Source organism: Triticum urartu, chromosome 6A (assembly GCF_056163025.1).
Source record: "Triticum urartu cultivar PI428250 chromosome 6A, HENAU_Tu73, whole genome shotgun sequence".
Lineage (NCBI taxonomy): Eukaryota > Viridiplantae > Streptophyta > Magnoliopsida > Poales > Poaceae > Triticum > Triticum urartu.
Window position 1 is genome coordinate 94,482,798 of NC_141878.1, and position 18,024 is coordinate 94,500,821.

An 18,024-nucleotide genomic window follows, 5' to 3' on the forward strand; every position below is an offset into this window, starting at 1 on the left:
GGGCAAAAACCTCTTCAGTTCTAAATAACGTGCAAACTAGCTCAGAATGGGACGAAACTTGGCATGGTATCTTCATACGACTCCTGTAGGGTGTGGTAAAACTTTGAAAGTGCTACGACAAAAACTCGATGTAATTCGTTTACAAATTGATCACTCTCTGACCATGTGTCAGGGTTTCAAATGGAAATCGATGCCTTCCACACACAAATAAATTTTTTCTCTATCATTTTCACTTCAAACCTTTTCTATGTTGAATACACACCTTTGGAGGCCCCATGCTCAAATTTGGTCACTTTTGAGTTGGTTTGCTATTTTGATGCACTAACTGGTTTCCCAGCCACTAAAAGGGGCAAAAAGCTCTTCAGTTCCAAATAATGTGCAAACTAGATCATAATGGGATGAAACTTGGCTTGGTGTCTTCATATGACCCCTGTAGGGTGTGGTAAAAATTTGAGTGTTACGGCAAAAGCTTAATGCACCGCGTGTACAAACTGAACACCCTCCGTCAAAGTGTTATTAGTATTTCGAACGGAGACCACCGCCTTCCATGCACAACCCAAATTTTCTACATTATTTCTACTTAAAACATTTTCTATGTATTACACTCCTTTGGAGGTACCATGCTCAAATTTGATCACTTTTTGAGTTGGTTTATTATTTCTTAAGCATTAACTGATTTTCAGTCATTAAAAAGAGCAAAAGCTCTTTGGGTCCAAATAACTTGCAAACTAGTCCAGAATGAGATGAAAATTGGCATGGTGTCCTCATATGACCCCTATAGGGTGGTAAAAATTTGAGAGCATTACGACAAAAACTCGACCAGTGTACAAACTGAACACTCTTCGACGAAATGTTAGGGTTTACACAACTTAATTTTTTTACATTGTTTCCAGTCCAGACTTTTCTATGTTTATTACACACCTTTGGAGGTCCCATGGTAAAATTTGGCTATTTTTCACTTGGTTTGCTATTTTTGAAGTATTAACTGATTTTCTGGCCATTAAAAAGGGCAAACAACTCTTGGTTCCAAATAACGTGCAAATTAGCTCAGAATGTGATGCAACTTGGCATGGTGTCTTCGTGTGACCCCTGTAGGGTGTGGTCAAAATTGGAGACCGTTAGGGCAAAAACTTGATGCAACTCGTGTGAAAAATGGGCACTCTCTCACAAAGCCTCAGGGTCTCAAGCGGAGGCCGCCACCGTTCACACGCCTCATCTTTTTCTACATCATTTCCCCTTTAAACTTTTTTCTATGTTTAATACACACCTTTGGAGGCCCCATGCTCAAATTTGAACATTCTTTTAGTTGGTTTGCTATTTTTGAAGCATTAACTGATTTTCTGGCATTAAAAAGGGCAAAAGGCTCTTGGGTTCCAAATAACATGCAAACTAGCTAAGAATGGGATGAAACTTGGCATGGTGTATTCATATGACCCTTGTGGGGTGTGGTAAAAGTTTGATAGCGTTATAGAAAAAAACTTGATGCACCTCATGTACAAACTGAACACTCTCCGGAGAAGTGTCAGGGTTTCGAACAGAGATCGCCGCCTCCACACACAAGTTTTTTCTACATCATTTTCACTTCAAATCTTTTCTATATTTAATACACAACTTTGGAGGTCCCATGCTCAAATGTCGACACTTTTTGAGTTGGTTTGTTATTTTTGAATCATTAACTGATTTTCCGGCCATTAAATAGTGTAAAAATCTATTGGTTCCAAATAACGTGCAAACTAACCCAGTATGAGGTGAAAATTGGCACAATTTCTTCATGTGACCCTTGTAGGGTGTGGTAACAATTTGAGAGCATTACGACAAAAAATTAATGCACCTCGTGTACAAACGGAACAGTGTTCAGCGAATGAAAGCACTCGCCTTCCACATAAAACTCTATTTTTTAAAGCTTTTCCCCTTTAAACTTTTTCTTTGTTGAATATGCACCACTGAAAGCGCCGTGCTCAAGTTTGGACTAGTGTGCGTTAGTAAACATGATATATTAAGCACTTCCCTTCATATCAAGGCCTGTGGCGGGCGGAAACTGTTGCCTGCCACTGCTAATTTGGGGAAATTTTGGAAACGTTGGGCACAGGTTAGCAAAATGTTGTAATGGCGGGCTATAAAACTTCCCCACCACAGGTACGTCAAGAACTAGTGGCAGGCGCCATAAAATACTCGCCACTATTGTTTCTATTCCACAGCTAATCCTGTGAAAACTTAGGTGTAGCGGGTCAAAAATAGTACCCGCCACTGCCGAGCCTTTAGCACGGGCGTGCGTTTTTTTCCACCCACCACTAGAATTTTTCAAAAAGAGTTGTGGCGGATTTCAATCGTTGTCCGCCACTAACCTAAGCTCAACTATAAGCCTTTAACCAGTAGTACTTTATTCTTTACTGTTGCCGGATTTATTAACCTACAAAAGTACCATGATTCTAGCTTGTCTTAAACTTATTTTTGAATGTTCATCATATGAAAACTATTAGAATTAAATAGTTATCAAACATGAGTAATGAGGAAAGAGAGTATACTGGTGTCACACATCATACTAGTATGATACTGTATCATATTAAATGAGATGCTAAAATGAGTAATGTAGAATAATAAATAAGGTTATCTAGGATACTAATTGATGTTATTATACACTACGGAGTTATATATATTATCGTATGCATGATACTGGTTAGAGTTGAAACCTAGTTTTCTTGTAACTAGCCTCTTGCAGATTCTGCCGGAGCTTTTGTTGAATAAAACTCCCCATATTTCCCCTAAAAAAAATTTGCCGCTATCTTGATTTTAGTTTTTTTTCTTCTTCTTTAGAACAACAAGTGTGAAAGCGCGTGGAGCGGGACAAAAAGCATCGTCGTCTTGCTTGAACCACCCAACTGTGCCCACAAGCATAGAGATGCTCTCCAATGCCTTGGTTAGAATTGTTAATCTTGGCGCAGATCTATAGGAGTACTATACTAATTAGATAAATTTGGAAAATGATTCTTGTAACTCCCAATACAGTGTATGGGCTGTTCTGAGTAAACTAAGGGCAAAGCACCCGCGAATCTCGAGGAAAGCCATAAAGATGAGTATATTTTACAGGATTCCAGTAGTATAGATAGCACCATTGAGTTAGCTAGCTCTCTTCACCAACCTTTTCTTACTTGTTGCACGCACACAAACACAGCTAGCTAGCTACTAAGCAGAGAGAGGAAGGAGACTAAGCTCGAGATGGCAGCAGAAATTGTGAGCGCGACGATGGGTGTGGTTAACCCCCTCATCGGCAAGCTCACTGAGCTACTTGGTGAGGAGTACAGAAAGCTCACCGGGGTGAGAAGGCAGGCCATGTTTCTCAAGGATGAGCTCAGCAGCATGAAAGCTCTCCTTGACAAGCTAGAGCTTGTAGATAAGCTTGATCCTCAGGCTAAGGACTGGCGGGATCATGTCAGGGAGATGTCCTATGACATGGAGAATTGCATCGACGACTTCATGCATGATCTTGAAGGCGCTGATGGCAAGAAAGGCTTTGTCAGGAAGATGGCTCAGCGTCTTAGGAGGCTGGGGAGGCGTCATCAGATTGCCAACCAGATCGAGGAGCTCAAGATTCGTGCAATCGAGGAAAATGCCCGACGCCAGAGGTACAAGATTGATGATTCCATACATTCAAGTTCAACTGTTGTTGCTGTAGATCCCCGGGTGTCGGCAATCTACGAGGCGGCGGCAAACCTCGTAGGCATTGATGGCCCAAGAGAAGAGCTTGTCAGCTGGTTGACTAATAGCGAGAGAAAGCTTAAAGTGGTGTTGAAAGAACATGCGGTGCCCCCATGTTTGGTTTTGGTAATTGATGGCAATCTCTATGGACTAATGGTTTCCTTGAGTTATATTTGAAGGTTTTGTCCATAGGCTTTTCTTGGAGTGCATGTGTTGATTTCAAGGAGAGTTTGTGTCGACCAAGGTGTTATTCAAGGAATTATCCAAAGATTGGTCATGTGAGAGTTGAGCTTATTGCAAGCATGTCTTGAAGAAGAAGATTGTGTGATCATTCATGTCTACCTTCAAGACATCATTCAAATGAAGAGAATTGGAAAGGTTTAAGGTTGATTAAGACTAAGTCAAGAGTGAATCAAGTTGATCAACTCACAAAGCGCAGAATATTTACCGAGAGGGATCAAGTGATCCCATGGTATGGTAAGAATTGTCAATTACGCTTTGTGTACTAACCCATGGTCTTCGTGAGAGTTCTTTGTGGGGTTAGGTTGCGGTGTGCAAGTTCAAGTGGAGTATCACGAAGAGATCAAATGCTTGAAGCTTGCCGTCCTTTGTGGTGATAATGGACTTGTGAAGATGTGCGGAAGAGTGGCTCACCCATAGTGGAGTATGGGGGAGCAATCAACTAGTCTTCATCGAGTCAACACAATCAAGAAAGGTGGTCCAACTTGAGGGAGTCAAGATTGTCATCATCTAGCTCAAGTGGACCATGTGCAAGGCAAAGGTTTGCCCTTGATAGGTTTTATATTTTACCGGTCTCATGATGGTAGTTGGGAGACCGGGTTATAGGATCGATTGCCGTACTATCAAGGGGGGCTCTCGATGAGTAGCTTGATCGTATCGTTCATAGAGAGCTCAAACCATTGCATCCTTGCATCATCTTTCTTGGTTCTTGTTTGGTATTCTTTGTGAGTCTTAGAGCTTATGGTCATCTTGATGACAAGCTTGAGTTCATCGAAAACGGAGTTCGCATGCATCTTCTATAATGTTTTCGATGTTGGAGGTTTTGCAGATTCTTCTCGGTTGGAGGTTTCGCTGTTTTGATGCTACTCGTCGTCTTGTTTCCAACAAGCTTGAGTTTGCTCAATTCGGAGCTCATATGCAGAAGTTATGGCAGTTCTTGTTTTCTTGGAAGTGGTTTTTGTCTGGTCCCAGCGGTAGTACCACGAGCCCCAGCGGTAGTACCGCTTGGAGCTCTCAGCCGTTGTACCGCTGCTTCCGGGCGGTGGTACCGCCATCTTGCTCAGCAAAGACTTGGGCGGTTGTTCCGGCCAGGCACCGCCCAAGTACCGGTCAGGCCTCTGTTTTGATGCAGTACTCGGGCGGTGGTGGCCCGGTTGGTCCGGTCGTACCGGTACCACCGGTGTCCGGAGCGGTTTTACCGCTCAGGACTTAGCCGCCCGAGCGCTCAAGGCCATGCGGTTGCACCGGCCCGGTACCGCTCGACTACCGCACTCAGGGGTGAATCCCTTATGTTCCTATGCGGTGGTTGAGCAGTGGCTGGGCGGTTGCTCCGGTTGTTCTTCTCAACCGGTGCTACCGCCTGGTCTCCCGGTTGTACCGCCTGGTAGGGTTCTGCACGTATACTGTGAGTCCCGGTTGTACCGGGACCAGGAGCAGTAGTACCGCTCGTGTGCGGGCTGAGCACATAACGGTTGGATTTCCCCCTCCTATAAAAGGGGGTCTTCTTCCCCAATGAACCCTATCTCTTGAGCTCGTTTTTGCCCCCATTGTTGACCTTCTTTGAGCTTGCTAACTCTCAATCCCTCCATGGATTCTTGCTAATTTTTGAGGGAAAAGAGAGAGGATATCTAGATCCACATTTCCACCAATCACTTTCTCCTCTATGTGAGGGGAATCCCTTGGATCTAGATCTTGGAGTTCTTGGTGTTCTCCGTCTTGTTCTTCCTCTCATTTTCCTCCCTAGCATTAGTTGCTCTGGTGGGATTTGCGAGAGAAGGACTTGGGCACTCCGTGTGCCCTTGCCATTGCATTTGGTGCATCGGTTTGAGTTCTCCACGTGATACGTGGAAGTTACAAGTTGAGAAGCTTATTACTCTTGGGTGCTTGGTACCCTTGAGCTTGTTCTTCTTGGGTGCTTGGGCGCCCTAGACGGTTGTTGGTGTTTGGAGCTCAATCATTGTGGTGCAAAGCTCCGAGCAAGCGTCGGGGTCTCCAATTAGGTTGTGGAGATCGCCCCGAGCAATTTGACGGGTACCGGTGACCGCCCCCAAGGGTTGCCAAAGTGTACGGGTTCGGTGACCGCCCCCAAGGGTTGCCATTTGTAGGGGTTCGGTGACCGCCCTCAAGGGTCCCTTAGTGGAATCACGGCATCTTGCATTGTGCGAGAGCGTGAGGAGATTACGGTGGCCCTAGTGGCTTCTTGGGGAGCATTGTGCCTCCACACCGCTCCAAACGGAGATTAGCATCCGCAAGGGTGTGAACTTCGGGATACATCGTCGTCTCCTCGTGCCTCGGTTATCTCTTACCCGAGCCCTTTACTTATGCACTTTACTTTGTGATAGCCTTATTGTTTCTTGTCATATATCTTGCTATCACATAGTTGCTTATCTTTCTTAGCATAAGTTGTTGGTGCACATAGGTGAGCCTAGTTGTTTTAGGTTTTGTGCTTGGCAAATTAACCGCTAGGTTTATTCCGCATTTGTTCAAGCCTAAACCGTAATTATTTTAAAACGCCTATTCACCCCCCCCCCCTCTAGGCGACTTCCACGATCTTTCAGGTGTCCATTGTGGGCTTTGTTGGCTTGGGTAAAACTACACTTGCCAAACAAGTGTATGAAAAGATTGGAGGGCAATTTGACTGCAAGGCATTTATTTCAGTCTCACAAAAGCCTAACATGCCAAGTCTTCTCAATGGTCTAGGATTGGACCTTGGAATTGGAATAGGGGAGGACTCTCGTGCTCGCAAGGTGCCATACATCATACGCCGTCTCAGAGAATATCTCACACATAAGAGGTAATTATTTACTTCGATCTGACAGTTCGATGTACACTTTTGTATGATCTAGTTCTGTATAATGGCTTTGTGATTAACTAGGGTTATACGTTTGATATTAATATATTGCCTATTATTCTAAACAAATCAACATTCATCTTGCTTTTGGCATGGCTTAGTAGTTGTCTTAGCATGTTTGAACAATGGGGTCTTATCTTGACTCATAATATTGCATCAAGATAATACAACCAAATAAGCACACAAACAACCTCTACATAGTTAGGATGTACAAAACCACATGAATGCATGCGCGCACACACATGAAAAAACAACTGCGGGTAGAAAAGTTAAGCCAGACTGCAGAAGAAGATACAAATAAGTTAAACAACTGTCAATGCGGCCACCCATGTGGGTTTAAAACATCCCAGGTCACCTGCTTCAGTTGTGTACACACCATCTTAATTAAATGGCTGTCAGTGTCCCCGTCAACATAGAGTAGAAGAAGAATAGAACCAATGCGCATATCGGTAGATAACCTGCTGTCGAGAGGAGTTTTACCCTTCAAAACCAAATAATTGGTAAACTAAATCAGTCGCATACATAGCAGTCGCATACATAGCCAAGGAGACCACATCAAGGCTGACGCACCCAACCTTATGATCATGCTAAGCTTGTGGGGTATACAATCAAGCCAGTTACCAAACATGTTGGCGATATGAGGTCAATAGAAATTAGACAATACTTGGATAAACAAATGGAGTTTGAAGAGTATATACACAATCAACTCTGATGTTGTACATGTAGAAAAAAAAAACTCTGAAGTTGTACAATATACAAAAACTTCCGTCATATATTTTATGGTACAATGGAGTAAAGTTGCACTGTATCATTCTAAAGTTTGTGTCGGTAGTTTGTAAGTACATGTGTTTGCATATAAATAACTGTCAAAAATCAGGCGAAGTTATACACTCTTAGGGCCTGTTCGGCAACTCCCCCGCGTAGAAATCTTCAAATCCAGCTTCTGGATCTCACTTCCAGCTTCCCAACGAAAATCGTGGATTGGAAACACCGTTCGGCTAAAGAACTCCCAGATCCTCCTGGGCTTGTAGCTGGCTGGCCCATTAAGCTCGTTTCTGGCCTGGTAGGGAGGGAAGGCAGTCGTTGCGGTATTTTCTTAGCTTGACGAAACGTTTTCTTCCACTTTGTGGTGGTAGCTCGCCGTAAATAACTCGAACTCCTACTTTTCGATTTATGGGATCCACAAAACACCAGCTCCCAGTTTTTGTACTACGACCCGTCTCAGATCCATGAGCTAGCTTCCTGGAGCCAGGTTGTTCAGGACAGCCCCGCTCGCGGATTCAAAGAAGCTGGAAGCTGGGCAGTTGCCGAACAGGCCCCTTAGTATTGTAAAATTGATGGCATCAACTCCCTTGCCCAAGATATCGAACTAATTAATTAAGTACCCTTCTATTTTAAACTGCTTCATTTAGGCTTGTCTTGGTTTTAGAATTTGATGTGCAATTAATTGGATGTATTATTAGTGTTTTTTGGGTTTCAAAACGGGGCAATTTAAAGTGTCATATCTTCTCTAATAAAGGTAGCAACAGAGTTTTGCAAGGATAAGATGCATTTTCTAAATATTCCAAAATTCAAGAATTCAATGCTCACGAAAAATATTATATTGAAATCAATACCACATCATGCTTACGGGTAATTTGTCTGGACTCTTATTCCTCGGTATTAATTAGTTCTTCTTTTTTCATAAAAATAATCAAATATATACTATATGGTCTCTTTGATTCAACACATTTTTAGAGAAAATCTTGAAGATTCAAATCCTTACAATTTTTTCTAAGTGTGTCATTGGTTTTTAGGATTAAATCACGTAGGAATTCTTCTCAGGAATCCTTCCTACTACATTCGTACGAAAAGTTTCATCCACTCAAACTTCTTCCAAAGAATGCCTTGCTTTTCATGTGGTGCACTCAACCTAAACTTTGATCAAATTCAAGCTTTGTAGAATTGGGGTGGACAAGACACTGCCATAACACATTTTCCATGTTCTTGTGTATTTTAGAATCATGTGAATCAAATAGGCCCTAAAGGAGATGGTACTCGATTTTAAATATATAATAGCGTCCAAGTACTTATGTATGTTATGATAATATAATTGCTAATTAAATTACTTCATGAAGATGCTTTCCTTTTTGTATGACTTTCTGCCCCATTTCTCTTTTTCTTGTAAACTGTTAAATTAATTCACAACCACATATTAATGTACTTGCTAGCCCGAATAATGTAGGAAATGAAGATTCTTGCTTTTTGTAGGAAATTCTGCCATATTTTTATTTTCTAGGAAAATCTAAAATACATGTCCTCGTTGATTCATCTCTTTAGACCCATCTCTGCAATATCTTTTACTAGTGTAGAGTTTTTTTTTTCTATAATAGACTAATAGATGTGGATATTTAGCCTCTCAAAATTCTTATATATCCTCCTTAGTACCCTCATTAATTAGTGATAAAACGTATGTGCACTTATGCATATACACTTCACATGATGAGCCCAAAATAAGGAATTAAAATGGAGTATATTGATATTATTTTCTTGCCGGCTTATAACTTTTCTTATATTGTATTGAGTTGTAACATGTCACACGTCTTATTAAGGTTGGATGTAATATAAACATGCCAAACTAGCGTATATCTACAACCTATAATAATTTGCCCAATATGTACCTTATGATCATTGGTTGATGTTAGCTCATATCTGCAACTTTTATAGTATTAGAGTTTAATGTATGTAACATGATTGAATATTTCAACAGGTACCTTATTGTAGTTGATGACTTGTGGGATCCACCTACATGGGATATTCTTCGATGTGTCTTTGCAGAAGGTGGTAATGGGAATACAGTAATTGTAACCACAAGAGTGGATGTTGTCGCTTGTAGGGCATCTCATGAGCACGATGGACACATTTATAGAATGAAGCCTCTCAACAATGAAGACTCAAAAAGGTTATTCTTTGGTAGAGTGTTCAGATCGGAAGATAGTTGTGCACCCCAATATGAAGAAGTTTCAACCCAAATTTTGAAGAAGTGTGGTGGATTGCCACTTGCAATTATAACTATATCTAGCTTATTGGCTAGCCGTCAAGCAAAATCAAGGAGTGATTGGGAGAGCATAATGAAGTCTCTGGGCACCAATTTTGCTACAGATCCTACCCTTGAAGGGATGAAGAATATATTAAACCTTAGCTACATGCATCTACCTCCTCGTCTCCGGGCATGTTTCCTTTATCTTGGTTTGTATCCAGAGGACCGTGAGATTCGGAGGGATGATTTGGCCCGACAGTGGGTGGCCGAAGGCTTTGTCAGTAGTATTCCCGAGCTAGATTTGGAAGACGTTGCTAAGAGTTATTTCAATGAGCTTATCAATAGAAGTCTGATTCAGCCTGCCGAAACCATATATGGAGAGGTGACCTCTTGCAGAGTACATGACATGATCCTGGATTTAATCTTGAGCAAGTGTGCAGAAGAAAATTTTATGCATACAGCACACAGTTATGGAGAAATGGAAAAAATGCATAGTTGCAAGTACAAAGTCCGCCGATTATCTCTGAACTTGAGCGCAGGTGGCGCAACACCAGGGTCGACTCTTGCTACTGGCCTGTCACAAGTCCGATCATTTGCACAGTTTGGAGAGTCCATATATGCACCTCCTCTTGAGTCCTTTAAGCATGTCCGGGTGCTGGTATTTGAAGTGCCAGGTGAGAGAAGCAAGCTAGGTGCAATCTGCCACTTGTTTCAGCTGAGGTATTTGAAGGTTTCAGCAGACAGCGTAGAGCTTCCAGCAGACATTCGAGGGCTTGTGCACCTGAAGACACTGGAGATGAACTGCTGGTCTGAACCAAAAATCAGTTCAGATATAGTCCACCTGCCCAATTTGTTCAATCTGCGCCTTCCATACGGCACAGGGCTGCCTGAAGGGATCCGGAACATGACATCAATCCGCACCCTACGTTGCTCAAGCATGGAGAAGAGCTTGGTGGAGGATATTACAGGTCTGGGCGAGCTGACCAATCTGAGGAATCTATGCCTATCCGGGGGCTCTTTGACGGTGGAGGGGGTTGATGCTCTGGTCTCCTCAATTGGGAAGCTCCGAGACCTTAGGCAACTCTATCTCGGTTGCCGTCTTAAAGGCTATAACGACCAGCTGGGCTCGTTACCTGATCCTCCTTCCCGTCTCGAGGCGCTCAATCTGGGAAACTGGCTGTTCTATGTAGTTCCCAAATGGATCGGTGGTCTCCGTGATCTCATGTGGCTCTCTCTGAACGTTGATGACTTGTCGAGTCATGAGCTGCGTATTCTTGGAGAGCTGCCCTCTCTTGTTCGTGCCTATCTGTCCGTTTCACGTATCCCCAAAGACAAGATCGTGGTCGGCTCAGGGTCATTCCCGGTTCTGGAGCACATTTCCCTTGATTCTGATGAAGATGTCGCAGCTTACCTGAGATTCGAGGCAGGGGCTATGCGCAGTCTACGAGTACTCGCTATCCGATACACAGTGGAGGGCTGGAGCGGCTGTACACCGGACGGCATGGAGCACCTTCTATGCCTGGAGCAAGTCAACGTACGTGTCTACGGCACGCCCACCACGGAACAAGTGGCACCCGATGTCTCCTCCGCGTACAGTAAGGCACTGGAGGTGCACCCGAGACGTCCTACCTTTGCGCTCGAGAGGTAGTTTTTTTTTACATTTTTTGTGTGTGTTATATTTAAGCACTTTAAAATCTTATTTGTGGGTACTAGCGATTTTGTAGTTGAGCTTCTTTGGCAACAACCTGATGCACTCTTTTTTCTTTTGCTTGTAATCTTTTTTTTTCTGAAATCAAGGCAATTTTTTTGCCTCATTCATTAATTAAGAAAGAGGGTTTACAAACTTATTGCTCAACAAACGAGCACAACGACTTCAAACATACAAAGGAAAAAAATCACTCCCTCCCGGCATCATATTACTCAAGTGTTTTGCTCATGCGAGGACCCATATTTTAGCCTCCTACTTGATAAGCTTCAGGATGTTTAGTACGTTGGCGTTGATTTCTGATGCACTCTCGATCAGATTGTATGAAGTACTCGGTGAACCTGTTTGATAAACAGGAGGCTCCTGGTTCGCGGGTTGTCCGCCCAAACAATTATTACTTTCGACCGTGTGGTCAGAAGCATGCCGCCAGATTTTGCAAAAGGAAAAAAGAAAACGTCTGACATAACGGTTTGATAAACAGGAGGCTCCTAGACCTAGTTTGCAGTCATCCACACAACTTCAGACCGTGTCGTCATAAGCGTGCTTCAGAACAGTTTATTGTTCGATTTGTGCTGCAATCGCTAACACTGCTATGTTATATGTTTTTTTAGGGAGAAGTATATTTTCCATCCCTTAACTCTTTCGAAAGTATAGGAATTGTCCTTCAACTTCAAAACCAGTAAACTTAGTCCCTCAATTTCTCAAACCAGATAATTTTAGTCCCTCAACTTTTTAAACCAGATAACTTCAGTCCCTCATACCGTTTAGGGTGGTTTACGTCTAATGTGGACACGATTTTGACTAAAAACTTGACACGTTGTTCGGGTTTGTTCAGCGCCATGCTTAGTGGGGAGCATGATCAGCCCTGCCATTGCTGGGTCGGTGTTCATCGTCTTGTCCTGTAGGAAGAGGGAGGCGTCCCTGTGCAGCGGCCACAGGACGCTGGGGCACCTTGTCCCCGACGACCAGGCGTCGGAGTTGCATGTGACATGGTGCTGGTGATGCTCAGCCTTGTGGAGCTGCCAGCAAGCAAGCACGGCCGTGCACGTCCTGCACCTGTACGACACTGCGCGAAAGCACGCCCGCGCAGACATCGGCGGCGTCAAGTGCTACGCGATAGTCTGTGCGTGCTCTCGCCGATGCTCGTTGCCTTCTCGCCGCTGGTCAGTGCGAACCATGGGACCTTCTGCTCCTTTTCCAAGCACGCCCGCAGATGCCGCCTTCGACCAGGACTCGTGGATGCGGCGCGTCGGCGACAATGACCGTGACCAAGCCGCGTTCGCTGCCGTCTGTAGACTGTGGCGTCGCGTGTCGAGCACCACCAGCACGGCTCAACCGCAACTTCCCGTGCGTGTGTTACTCGCATGTTCTCGCCGGAGAGGGGTCAACATCATGTACGTACGTGCGTGTCTTGCCGGCGATCATCTACTTAGATTTCACGTGAGCATCCAAAGCCAGCTTTGCTGGTACGTAATGCTCGACCGCCATAGCGCCTGCTCCCCTGCCCGTGCTGGCCGCATGACCTGGATGGCGAGCATGGGGAAGGCCAGCACCCCGTGAGCCAGGCCACCATGGCCGAGCATGTACACGACATACAGTGCAGTCGCTGTTCGTGGTGTGGCAGTCTAGCCCGGACGACGTGTCATGTTTTTAGTCAAAACCATGTCCACGTTGGATGAAAACCACTTAAAGTGGTACAAGGGACCAAACTTATCCGGTTTAACAAGTTGAGGGACTAAGGTTTGCCGGTTTTAAAGTCGAGGAACAATTTCTATACTTCTGAAAAAATTGAGGGACAAAAAATATACTTCTCCTGTTTTTTTAATATGGTACAATCGCAGATGCTTTTTTATAAGGTATTTGGCCTGCCTAAGCATCGCCGCATTTCAGTCATTGCTAGGAGCCTAGCTCTGGTTGGTGAATTCGTCTATAAATGTAGAAAATAATCAGGAGTTTGCATGCCAACTATATTATCTTTTAACGGTCACATTTCTGAGTCCTTATAAATCAAGAGATTAATTATCTTCTAGGATGTATTTCTGTTAACGGTGCAACTTCACAGCACCTGTTTTGCTTCTTCAACAGCTCATTGTTGTTTGTGGAGTTCACAATTGTAACTGAACTAACTATGCCAAGGCCGAATTTTGGTGTAGTTATTGAACAACCAACCCCAAGTAAGAGCAACACTAGCCGTTCCTCTAAAAAAATAGAGTATCTAACCGAGTAAACCTTAGTGGAGTATATTTACTACACTAAGTTTTGGTCGATTATAGCCGATCCCCTAAATTTAGCGGAGTAAAAAATTAAATTTGGATAAGGTTAACATAGATTCAATTTAAACAAACTTCTAAATCGAAATCCAACAGATAATTTATATTATCATGCGCCAAAACATAGTCTAAATTAAACCGATACTAAAACTTGAACTTAACATAAACTGAAACTTAAATCTAACCGGAAACTTAGTTGCTATCCGATTTTGCGAGGGACAGCCAATCCGTCCTAGAAATGCCAACCCCCACGGGGTCAAACCCTGTGCCATCATCGTCGCATCCGGGGAAGGTTCTTCGCACTTCAATGTCAAAGCCGTCATCGTTGCTGCCTCCTCTGCCACCGTCATTGCCGCCTCCTCTATCACTGTTGTTCCCGCCACCACTACTAGGGAAAAGCCTATACACAGAATCTTACCAGCAGCGCGCTTTAAAATCAGGCGCTGCTGCTAAGCAGCAGTAGCGCGGGCCATGGAAACTCGCTGCTGAAACAAGTTTATCAGTAGCGCGTGCACTCCAAGAAGCGCTACTGCTAAAATTCCCACGACGCCGCCGCGAGGCCAGTTATAGCAGCAGCGCGTTAAAATAAACAGCGCTACTGCTACGTAACGTAGCAGCAGTGCATTCAGGCAATAATCGATATTGCTAAATTAACTACAAAAATCAATGAGCATTCAGCGCATTCAGCGTAACGTAGCAGCAGCGTATTTTTTATGTCTATGTCTATTTTTACATACTGACACATAGCAGTAGCGCGTTCAGGCCGAAAGGCGCTACTGATAGGTAGTTTAGCAGTAGCGCGTTTACCTATAGCGTGCTAATGCTATTCCATTCCATCTCCCCCCACTCACTAGCCTCATCCACAGATCACACTCACACACACTCACAGTCTCCTCCTCACCCCCCGCGCCGCCGGTCCTCCCCCGTCGCCCCTCCCCCGATCTGCGCCGCTGTCGCCTCATCCTCATCGCTGGACTCGGTACCGGCCTCCTCCTCCGTCCTCCCTCCACCCGCCGCTGGCCGCCCCCTCCTCGCTCCGCCTTCCTCCTCGATCCGTCCTCCCTCCAGTCGCCGCCGGCCGGCCCCTCCTCGCTCCGCCTTCCTCCTCCGTCCTACTATCTTCTCCCTCCTTGAGTCGCCCCTCCTTGTCCCTCCTCCCTGATACATTTTGATTTAGTAGGCTTTCATATGTAACATTTTGATTTAGTTGATATGATTCAGTTGATTTAGTAGGCTAGTTGATTTAGAACATTTTGATTTAGTTTATTTAGTAGGCTAGTTGATTTAGTTGATTTAGTAGGCTAGTTGATTTAGAACATTTTGATTTAGTTGATTTAGTATGCTAGTGGATTTAGTATGCTAGTTGATTTAGTATGCTCGATTTAGTTTTTTTGTAATAAGTTATTTTTTGGCAAAATGTAGGTGCCAATTTAGTTAAATTTGTCACTTGTTTCCTGTGAAGTGAATCGTTAATCCTTTGCTCATATTGCTTTAGGAAAATGGCGCCACCACCAGCACCACTATGTTGACTGTTGAAAGAACATGCGGTGCCCCCATGTTTGGTTTTGGTAATTGATGACAATCTCTATGGACTAATGGTTTTCTTGAGTTATATTTGAAGGTTTTGTCCATAGGCTTTTTTTGGAGTACATGTGTTGGTTTCAAGGAGAGTTTGTGTCGACCAAGGTGCTATTCAAGGAATTATCCAAAGATTGGTCATTTGAGAGTTGAGCTTATTGCAAGCATGTCTTGAAGAAGAAGATTGTGTGATCATTCATGTTTACCTTCAAGACAGCATCCAAACGAAGAGAGTTGGAAAGATTCAAGGTTGATCAAGACTAAGTCAAGAGTGAATCAAGTTGATCAACTCACAAAGAGTAGAAGATGTACCGAGAGGGATCAAGTGATCCCATGGTATGGTAAGCATTGTCCATTGCACTTTGTGTACTAACCCATGGTCTATGTGAGAGTCTATGTGGGGTTAGGTACGTGTCCATGGGCTTGTGTCAAGAGGATGATATCATACAACCCATGGGAAGGATGACATCAAGCGGTGATCGTCATCAAGATTGCCATGTGCAATTTCAAGTGGAGAATCACGAAGAGATCAAGTGCTTGAAGCTTGCCATCCATTGTGGTGTCAATGGACTTGTGAAGATGTGCCGAAGAGTGGCTCACCCATAGTGGAGTATGGGGGAGCAATCATCTAGTCTTCATCGATCCAACGCAATCAAGAAAGGTGGTCCATCTTGAGGAGGACAAGATCGTCATCATCTAACTCAAGTGGATCATGTGCAAGGCAAATGTTTGCCCTTGATAGATTTTCTATTTTATCGGTCTCATGGTGGTAGTTGGGAGACCGGGTTATAGGATCGATAGCCGTACTATCAAGGGGGCTCTCAAGTGAGTAGCTTGATCGTATCGTTCGTCGAGAGCTCAAACCATTGCATCCTTCCATCATGTTTCTTGGTTCTTGTTTGGTTCTCTTTATGAGTCTTAGAGCTTATGGTCATCTTGATGACAAGCTTGAGTTCATCGAAAACGGAGTTCGCATGCGTCTTCTATGATGTTTTCAGTGTTGTAGGTTTTACCGGTCTTATCCGAGGAAGGGTCCTCACCATTTTCTTATGGGCCTTTTCTCATTTGCTTCTTATTGATATTTCTTTGAAGATTGTGTTAGCCCTTGTCGCTAGCTTTCCAACAAACTTGGTTTCATCGAATTCGGAGTCCGTTTGCAAAAGTTGTGGCAGTTTTGGTGTTCTGAAAAGGCTGCAGTGGTACTACCGCGAATTGGAGCGGATGTAATTTTTTACTACCGCTCCAGAGCAGTACTACCCCGGCTCCTACAGCGGTAGTACCGCTCCGGACCAAAAACTCGTCCCAAGTCTTGCGGTGGTAGGCCCGGATGTATTTTTTAGTACCGCTCGCAAGCAGTAGTACTGCTACCATTTGCGGTAGTACCGTGAGGTCGAGCGGTAGTACCATGAGGACGAGCGGTAGTACCGCTCCGACGGTTCTTCTGGCCTTTTGCCTCCTCGCTGTTGTTTTTCAAAGGGGTACTTCCGCCCTAGCGGTAGTACCGCTCCTTGGAGCGGTAGTACCGCTCTGTGCGGGCTGTGAGCATAACTGTTGGATTTTCCCCACCTATAAAAGGGGGTCTTCTTCCCCAATGAACCTTATCCTTTTAGCTCGTGTTCTTCCCCCATTGTTGACATTCTTTGAGCTTGCTAACTCTCAATCCCTCCAATGATTCTTGCTAGTTCTTGAGGGAAAAGAGAGAGGAGATCTAGATCCACGTTTCCACCAATCACTTTCTCCTCTAAGTGAGGGGAACCCCTTGGATCTAGATCTTGGAGTTCTTCGTGTTCTTCTTTCGTTCTTCCTCTCATTTTCTTCCCATTAGTTTCTTTGGTGGGATTGGGAGAGAAGGACTTGGGCACTCCGTGTGCCCTTGCCATTGCATTTGGTGCATCGGTTTGAGTTCTCCACGATGATACATGGAAGTGAAGTTTGAGAAGCTTATTACTCTTGGGTGTTTGGGAACCCTAGAGCTTGTTCCTCTTGGGTGCCTTGGCGCCCTAGATGGTTGGTGGTGTTCGGAGCTCAATCATTGTGGTGTAAAGCTCCGGGCAAGCGTCGGGGTCTCCAATTAGGTTGTGGAGATCGCCCCGAGCAATTTGATGGGTACCGGTGACCGCCCCCAAGGGTTGCCAAAGTGTACGGGTTCGGTGACCGCCCCCAAGGGTTGCCATTTGTACGGGTTCGGTGACCGCCCTCAAGGGTCCCTTAGTGGAATCACGGCATCTTGCATTGTGCGAGGGCGTGAGGAGATTACGGTGGCCCTAGTGGCTTCTTGGGGAGCATTGTGCCTCCACACCGCTCCAAACGGAGATTAGCATCCGCAAGGGTGTGAACTTCGGGATACATCGTCGTCTCCGGTTGCCTCGGTTATCTAGCAATTATGGGATGTTGGAAGAAAATCATGTAAACCTCACAAGCTCTCATGATGATCTTCCAGTATCCCATAATGTGCTAAAGATAGCTCATGAGGCCATGCTTGCTAAGGTAACATCTAGTGAGCCTCATGTGGATACTAGCACTACTTTTGGTCAAAATGCTATATTGCCTTGTGCTAGTCCTCGCGATTCATCCATGCATAACATTGGTACATCTTGTGATGAATTGCTTTCCTTGCCTTGTTGCTCTAACGATGAAGCATATACTTCCTCTAGTACTTGTGTTG

At 44.4% G+C, this 18,024-nt stretch overlaps 1 protein-coding gene across 1 annotated transcript; it reads left to right on the forward strand.

Annotated features, from left to right (window-relative positions):
• Nucleotides 1-3,152: 3,152 nt before the first annotated feature.
• Nucleotides 3,153-11,656, forward strand: LOC125517292 (disease resistance protein RGA5). Its single transcript, XM_048682481.2, has 3 exons — nucleotides 3,153-3,783; nucleotides 6,495-6,730; nucleotides 9,537-11,656. Exons 1-3 carry the CDS (start codon nucleotides 3,217-3,219, stop codon nucleotides 11,452-11,454), a joined length of 2,721 nt encoding a protein of 906 aa, XP_048538438.2. The 5' UTR covers nucleotides 3,153-3,216; the 3' UTR covers nucleotides 11,455-11,656.
• Nucleotides 11,657-18,024: the final 6,368 nt, after the last annotated feature.

What these genes read in the sequence shown, in the direction of transcription:
- LOC125517292 (XM_048682481.2), top strand. Translation starts at nt 3,217, where the DNA reads ATGGCAGCAGAAATTGTGAGCGCGACGATGGGTGTGGTTAACCCCCTC. An exon ending in GCGAGAGAAAGCTTAAAGTG is followed by an intron (nt 3,784 to 6,494) that starts GTGTTGAAAGAA and finishes ACGATCTTTCAG; the next exon opens with GTGTCCATTGTGGGCTTTGT. An exon ending in GAATATCTCACACATAAGAG is followed by an intron (nt 6,731 to 9,536) that starts GTAATTATTTAC and finishes ATATTTCAACAG; the next exon opens with GTACCTTATTGTAGTTGATG.